Raw genomic sequence first — 8,460 nt, forward strand, 5'->3', positions numbered from 1 at the left:
TCCCCTGGAGCCTGTGTCCTCCGGTGGAGGACGAGCAGCGGGCGGGCGTGCTCGGTGGGTGGCCCACGTCGCGCCTTCGGGGACGACTCAGTTTTCTTTAGCGCGTGGAAGTTCGGTCACGAAGCCCACAGTTAACCTCGTGGGGCGTTTTCACCGTCAGATTCATTTAACGCTCGCGTATCTTTGCCAGAGGACAGTGACTATGTAGCAGGAAAGACTGAGGACGGTGACTGCATAGCAGGAGGGACCGAGGACGGTGACTGCGTAGCGGGAGGGACCGAGGACAGTGACTCTGTAGCGGGAGAGACCGGAGGCAGATCCCTGAGACGACACAGTAACCGTTTAAACGGCAGTTTCAGGTCCGGCCCCAGGGCAGGTCGGCGGCGCGATGTAACTTTCTGAGACGTGCCCTGCGTCGTGGTGGCCGTGTCTGCTCCCCGGGGACCGTGAGTGTGGCTGTGTGATGAGGTTCCCCCCTATGTTGGTTGTTTGCCCACGACCCCTCCCTGAACCTGTGGCCCGCGCCCCGTGCTCGCTTGTAGAGGCCGAAGCATCGCGGGCTCCCGAAGACGGCTCACGCCATGACCTTGGCACTGTCATGGAAGCTGCGACCGGCCGGACTGTGCTGCCCGCCGTCGAAAACTCCAGAATCCCTTGTGTGCGTTTAACCTCACGTACTCCGTGTGGCCAAAAGTGGGCGTTCTTTTTCCCCCAGGAACATGACAACTAAGACAATAGGTTTTTCTTCCTGTCGTGGTGCTGGACAACGTGACAGGCTAGTTTTCTCTGTGGCTGTGTTTTCGTTGTGAAGAAAAAAAGGAATTTAATGAGTTGAATTGCATCAGCAGTCCAAAGGGTTTGGGGGTGTGTGTGTGTATCTGAGTGTGTATGTGCAGGCATGTGTGTGTATACATTTGAGTGTGTGTGTGCGGACACGTGTGTGTACGTGTGTGTGTGTACATGAGCGTGTGTGTGTGTGCAGCTTTGAGTGATATTGTTTTAATGGGCTGTCACTCCCTGATAGGACTGTAGTGTGTGTGTGCGGACACGTGTGTGTGTGTGTGCGTGTGTGTGTACGTGAGTGTATGCAGGCATGTGTGTGTGCGCGCTATGAGTGTGTGCAGACATGTGTGTGTACGTGTGTGTGTGTGCAGACATGTGTGTGTGTATGAGCAGGTTTGAGTGATGTAGTTTTAATGGGCTGTCACTCCCTGATAGGACTGTAGGACGGGACACCTGTTCTTTCCTGGGCTGACACACAACATTCTAGAAGCAGACCGGTGTGCTGAGCGTGTGCCCAGAGCGGAATCTCCGGTCTGGTTCTTGAGCACCTACTGTGCACCTCGCGCATTAGGTGATGGGTGCCGCGTGCCCACTTCGTTCCTTGACGGGGCATCTGTGCCTTGTGTTGTGTCTCTGCCCCTCATCTCATGAGCAGAGCCCCCAACAAGAGGGAGCACCCCCGTTCTTACGTGACCAGCCCCCGTGCCCTTCCGCCCTCATCTGGATCCTTCGAGTCACCCTGACGTAGGCGTCCAAATTTGTAGGCGTCTGCTTCCGCGTTGTGCCAGGGGTGCCCAGGGACCGTCTGAGCTGCCAGTTTGCACGTGGACAGTGGACCGTCGGTCCTCGCTTCGGTACTGGTGTCACTGAGGGTTCCGCCTCCCCAGGACGGAGGGACAGGGCGCAGAGAGGCAGACGTGCACACCTACACACTCACAATGGCGTGCACGAAAGCCAGCGAGCTCCAGAAAGCACTGTCGCCTCCCGGGTGTGGAGGCAGCTGTGCTTCCTGGCTGAGTTTTAAGCCCAGATCGGGTTAAGGCCGAACAGAAACAAACCAGGGCTTTTCCGCCATCACCAGTGGACGGTCTGTGCTGTGAAAAGGGCCGAGGACGTGCCCAAAGGGGCCCCACGGCGTTGTCACCACGCCGGGACCAGGCAAATTAGCTTGTCCATCTGCAGTAAAGCCACTTTCTGGGTCCTCCATCAGGGTGGCTTACGCCACACCACCCCCACCCCAGCCTCTGTGGAAGTCGTGTCACTTAGGTGGGGATGGGCCTCCCTCGAGCCCCAGAGAGCAGACGCTTCGATGTGTCTGCACGCGGTTTGTAAGCTCAGGACTGGGCTGGTCAACTGCCACACCCCCGCATGCGCACAGGCTCCCCCGACGAGGGCGTCTGTGTGCAGCTCCTGAGTCTCCGAGTAGAAGGACAGGGTAGCCCTCACCTACCTGTGGTGACCAACCATCCAGCGGTCTACACCTGCTGGTGGCCGGAATGGGCCCCTGCATGTGGGTGGCCTGCTGTGCCCGCCCGCTTATGCATGCGGGACACGTTCAGTAACGCAGTCACAGCTATTTGTACCACGGTTTAAACGTGTTTTGTGATCATTCCTATTCTATTTCCATCGGAACCGGGGCATAAACTCCCAGTGTGACCTTGAATCTGTAAAACCTATTGGAGAAAAGATTACTTTGACTTAAGGCTCCTTACATGTTTGATGTCTCCTGCTGCCAGTATGCCCAAGTTTCATTCAGATTTATTTGACCGAGCGCCCACTATATGCCGGGGGACACCACGGTAGACGAGGCCGACGCTGTCTTTCCCACTTCAGGTTAACTGAAGATATGATCTTCGCGGTAATGAAGTAGGTTCATCTGTTTGCTCGTTCAGGGTCGGGCTGTCCGCCTCTCTGCAATCCGCATGGCACCGACAGGCGTGCCACAGGCACAGAGCGGAGGGCGGGTGCCAGACGCGAGTCGGGGCAGCTGTTTCGTTAATGTGGGTGAAACTCTTTGCCCGAATTAATTCAGGTATCGCTCGCCTTCTGGCAGTAAATAAGCAGCCGCCGTAGAGGCTATGAAGCGGTCGTCTGTGCTGCTGGCGAGAGGAATGTGCTCACACATGCCACAGAGGGTCTGTGCTTCTGGACATCTGAGAAGCCTTGGCGGCCACCTTGGCCGGCCCACATGCCCCCGTGGCGGGGGAGCAGGCGTCCGGCAAGCACGAGCTCCAGGCCCCGGAGCCGAGCACGAAGCTGTGGTGCGTGATGTCCTTTTGGAGCGAGCCTCTGTCACTCTGGGCCACGTGTGCACCAGGCTCTGTCCTTGTCCGGGGGAACTGAGGTCCAGTGACAGGGCCATGGCGCCAGCTCTAGCCGGGCACATGTGTGGGGGCCCTGCCTGCCTCACCTAGGCCAGGGACTGTCACGGCCAGGTGGGGGACACAGAGGAAGTCGTGTGCCTCCCCAGGCTCCCCGCGTGGCAGGACAGGTGCCGGGAGGGGCAGCGGAGAGGTCAGCTCAGGACTCTGGACAGAGCCTGGCCGCTGGGTCAGGGTGGAGGGTGCCAGCGGACAGCAGCTGACCTGGCCCTCAGCCTTCGGAGGGCTGGGCGGAGCCGTGGGGCTGCGGGCAGAGGGAACCCATGTCCCCGTGTGACCAGGAACATCCTGATGGGCAATGAAAGGGCGTCGTCAGGACGGCCCCAGGAGCGGAGGACGGGGGGCCACAGGGGGCCACGCTGCCCAGGCCTCGTCGCCGGTGCAGGTCAGGCGCTGTCGGGCTCTGTGCGGCCTCTCGCCAGGCCCCTCTGTGACCCTGTCCTCCAGGGACCAAAGCCTCCCATGGAGGAGGGGCAGACCCGGCTTGCAGCCCTGCTTATCCCATCCACGGCCAGATCACCTGCTGCCCAGCCGGAACCCTCCACCCTGACCCGCAGCCAGGCTAAAGATAAGCATCAACTGGTGCGTTTCGCTGCTTCTGTGAGAGAAATGACGGTGTCTGCTTTGAGGGACACGTCCTTTCGGGCATCGCTGCTCCCGCGTGGGGCAGAAGAGGCCGCTTTTGCTTTGACTGAGCCCTCGTTAGCATCTCGTTTAGCGCTGACGTGACAGCAAGGCTGGAGACGACCTTCGCTGTGGGTGGACGTTCGTTCGGTCCGCAGTCCAGGCACCGCCGAAGCAGAGCCAGGCCCCCCGGTGAGGTGACGGGGACAGAGCACTTGCACAGGGGCCTGTTCTAGCGTGGGGCGGAAGAGGCCGCTTTTGCTTTGACTGAGCCTTCGTTAGCACCTCATTTAGCGCTGACGTGACAGCAAGGCTGGAGACGACCTTCGCTGTGGGTGGACGTTCGTTCGGTCCGCAGTCCAGGCACCGCCGAAGCAGAGCCAGGCCCCCCGGTGAGGTGACGGGGACAGAGCACTTGCACAGGGGCCTGTTCTACCCGGAGGGGTGCTGAGCAGTAGGGGGAGCGCCCCCGCCCCAGAGGGAGCAGGCTGTGGAGTTGTGGGTTCACAGGGCACCAGAGACCTCGGAGACTCAGGTCTGGGGCCCTGTCTTCATTCACCAAAGTGTCACCTTTATTAATCGGAAGAACAAGGATTAACCCCCAGGACTCCTGATTCTTACCCCATTTTGAGGTGCACTGTGCTAACTCCACATCCACGACATTGCTGGAGACAAGCGGGGGTTCAGGCCAGGCACACTGAATCGTATTTGTAAATGTGGAAACCGTAAGATATTTTTAAGCGTCTTCGGAAATGTCTGAAGACTCGACTATGTGCTTTCTGGCTTATCAAACACAGTGTCATCTTTTCCTGTAAATGCAAGATAGTCTCAGCGTCGAGGGCTGAGTTGGATGTCTAAGGAACTAGTCACCAGAAGGCCTCTCGACCTTGCGCGTGACCTTGGGCATAGTCCCAAAACACTCTGAGTTAAAGGCAGTGTGGACGCCGACCTCACAGCACTCGGCACGAAGGCCGGCCGTTAGGGAGCCACCGAAACATCGCGGAGGTGGCGCTGCAGCCCGCCGTGGTGCCCTCGAGAACCGCGACAGCCACAGCTCCCAGTTGTGACGTAAACAAGTCCTGGCAACTGCAGCGAACGATGCTGTGCTGTGTGTCTCAAGGTCGCCGGGAGAGCAGACGTTAAAAGTGCTCGACGCCAGAAAAAATGCGCAGCTACGCGCGGCGATGATGTTAACTGCGCTTACTGTGCTTATTTCCAGTACGTACAGACATCAAGTCACGTTGCACAGCAGAAATTAATACAACGCTCTATGTCGATTATACCGCAACACAAACATAGCGTGGGTGTTGTTGTCCAGAAGCAGTGCCTTCGAGGGCTGGGTATTTACTTATTTGCGGGTAAGTGTCTACGCCTACAGCATTAATCTGAGGACAGAAAGCTCACAGACCGTTCTTCACGCCACTCGGTATTAGGTGTTGCTGAAATAATTAATTAGAATTATTGGTAACTATCGGTGCCTAGGGAACTGGTTGAGTGGGGATAGCCAGACTCTGGAAAGGGAGGTGCTGTAGGCTGCGGCCGAGGGCTGGTGGCCCATTAAAACTCGGGAAAAGCCTTGAAAACTGTTTAATCCAGCTGTTGAACCGAGCCGCTGCCAGAGAGCGCGCTGTCCGTCTCACGCACCGAGCTGCCGGAAACAGGACTGACTGGGTGGTCCCCGCCTGCTGCTGGAGCATCGCCCCGGGGTGTCGGCGCCATGATGCCCCTTCGGTGACCTTTAATCTCTGGCACGAGTGTTGCGGCGACACGCTCGTGTGCGCAAACACAGTTCCATTTTTACCGTGTTGGGACCCTGGCTGAGCAGGAGAGTGGAAGGAAGCCCGATAAGACAGCCGATTTATACAAATCCGCGAGTCGTGGTCAGCCATACACGCCGAAGGCTTATTCCTGCCCCCCGCCCCCACGCCCGGTGCTTCGTGCAGCACATCTGTGGAGGGCAGACTCCCAGGGGAAGGACTCTCTTCCTGGAGAGCTGTCATTTTTCCCATTAAGCGGAATAATGTTGGCTCACACCTTGGTTATCTAAATGCTTTTCATCAGATATCTGTGAAGAATCTTCAGTGCACGTTGAAGAAATGATGTTCTCTTGTAAGTTTCTGTGTCCCGGGTGGGACTTGCTTCTCTGGATCTGTTTAGGGAGCCGGAAGTCTCTGAACCGTCGCAGGCTCGGCCGCCCCTTCCATCGTCACTGGCTGCCTCTGCTGGCACCGCGGGCTTCCGGCCGCTTGCTCTGCTCACCAGTGCTGTTGCAGGGGCTGCTCCTCGGGCCCCGGTGATGAGCCGACGCGCGTGACAGCGGGGGCCGGGCCGAGCGCCGTGCGTGCCGACACGCCCTGCCGGGGACGAGGGCGGAGGGCGAGCACCTTCTGGGGCGCACACGTCAGCCGATTCCTCTAACGTGTCCTGCTGCCGCTCCAGGTCTCCGAGTTCAACCCCTTGACGTTCACCAGCGTGATCGAGTGCGAGAAGCCGAACAACGACCTGACTCGGTTCCGTGGCTGCATGTGAGTATCGCGCGTCTGCTGAGCGTGGCCCGTGTGGCAGACCGTGCACACGCACACACATGCACACGTGCACACACACCCGCACATGCACATGTGCACACGCACACATGCACACAAGCGCATGCGTGCACGCACACATGTGCACAGGCACACACATGCACACAAGCGTACGTGCGCACACATGTGCATATGCGCGCACACATGCGCATATGCACGTGTGTGTGCACATGTACATGCACGTGCGCACACAGCACACGTGCGCGTGCACGCATATGCACGTACAGATGCGCGCACGTGCAAGCACATGTACATGCACACATGCAAGCATGCACACACATACAAACATGTACACACAGTGCACATGCATGCAACATGTACATGCTTGCGCGCACGTACATGCACATGCACACACAAGCACACACAAGCATGTGTGTGAACATCCGTGTGCGCCTGCATGCACACACGCGTGCACACACACACGTGGCCCTTGGACAACAAGGGGCCTAGGGTGCCAGCCCCCAGTCGAAAAGTCTCATAAAACCTTCGACTCCCCAAACCTTAACTACTAATAACCGACTGTCGACGGGAAGCTTTATCGATAACATAAATAGTCGATAAACACATATTTTGCGTGTTACATGGGTTATATGCTGTATTCTTAAAATAAAGAAAATGTCATTAAGAAAATCATAGGGAAGAGAAAATACATTTACAATACTTACTGAAAAAATTCCCATATAAGTGGACCCACGCTGTTCGAACCTGCGTTCTTCAAGGGTCAGCTGTGTAGATAAACAGACAGACAGATGATAGATAGATGATGGATAGATTGATGATAAGTAGGTATATAGACAACAGACAGACGTCTGTAAACAGTCAGATGCTCACGGAGTTCCAAAATGTGCATTCAAAACTCTTCCCATGTTCGAGGCCCTCGGGGAATGGCGCTCGGCCCCTGAGCCTCTTGGCAGCTGACAGGACCCGTCCGTGTGACTGTGCTGGCCGCAGGGCCTGTCACGGTGCCCGCAGCGAGGGTCTGCCCTCCCTCCAGCAGACCCCTCAGGACGGTAGGGAGCAGGGGAGGCCTGGCCCAGTGCACGCGGCCCGCGGATGGAAATGCAGGGGCCTGGGTGGAAGCGCACTCGTCTGTGCGTTCCTTGGTCCGTTCATTCATCCGCCGGTCGTGGACCGAGTGTTTGTTGAGCGCCCCCTCTAGGCTCGGGGTAACACAGTGAACAGAACAGACGAAAAGTCCTGCCTCCACGTCCGTTTTGTCCCAGTCAGGAGGCGAGAGAGGCAATAAATAAATGACGTCCAGCACGTCAAGTCGCCCAGCCCGGGCTCCAAGCAGGGACAGGAAGGAGGATGAATGGCACGGGGCTGGCCACGTGGCGGTGCCCACGGAGGCCGGCGGGGAGCCGGGAGGAGACCCCGCTGCGCTCTCCGGCCCACGTGCAGTGACGGTTCGGTGGTAGTGACGTGTGCGCGTGCGTGGGGTGGTTAGTGCGGAAGGATAAAGTAGGGGCGGGCGGGGATGGGGTGCCACACACACACGTCAGCAGTCGGGGGCGCCCGCAGAGTGCCCGAGGGACGCAGGCCCAACCTCCACCCTGGACATGCTACTGGGCCTGCCATGTGCCAGTCAGTGTCGCAGGCCCAGCCCCCTGCCCGGAGAGGCAGGTGCCCCCACTGCTGTCCCGCCCCCAGGTGCAAGCTGCTGGGTGGGCCAGGCCCATAGACATGTGGGTGACACAGGGCGCGCCGCCCCAGGCTCGGCCCGTCCCCCGGAGCCTTGCAGAGTGTGAGTCTTCGGATTTGCGGGCACGTGGCGGTGTTCACGCCACTGGGTTTGAACCCCTGGATCTGCCCATGTCACAGGCCCCTCTGAGCACGTCACGTTCCGGGACTCAGACAAACGTGACCGCGGCCAGCAGCGTGTACGTCAGGGAAACGTGACGTCTTAAAACGAGCAGCCAGGCAGGATGTTTGTTAGTGGAACTCTGCCGTTCCCCAAGGAGCCTGTGTGGCACTTGCCAGTGGACAGGACATGTCACCAGACAGCCTGTCACCACGTTCACTTCAGACACTCGATTCAGAAGCGATTGGATCGATGGGGCCGCAGGCACGGGGACCAGCACAAGACGTGA

At 58.4% G+C, this 8,460-nt stretch overlaps 1 protein-coding gene across 1 annotated transcript in view; it reads left to right on the forward strand.

The window, feature by feature from the left end:
• ATP10A (ATPase phospholipid transporting 10A (putative)) overlaps positions 1-8,460 on the forward strand; it is an 82,879-nt gene that overhangs the window by 29,931 nt on the left and 44,488 nt on the right. Inside the window, exon 4 of the mRNA XM_015585696.1 lies at positions 6,228-6,313. Coding sequence (XP_015441182.1) covers positions 6,228-6,313 — 86 coding nt within the window. The remainder of the gene's footprint in view (positions 1-6,227; positions 6,314-8,460) is intronic.

This window comes from Pteropus alecto, unplaced genomic scaffold (assembly GCF_000325575.1).
Source record: "Pteropus alecto unplaced genomic scaffold, ASM32557v1 scaffold102, whole genome shotgun sequence".
Lineage (NCBI taxonomy): Eukaryota > Metazoa > Chordata > Mammalia > Chiroptera > Pteropodidae > Pteropus > Pteropus alecto.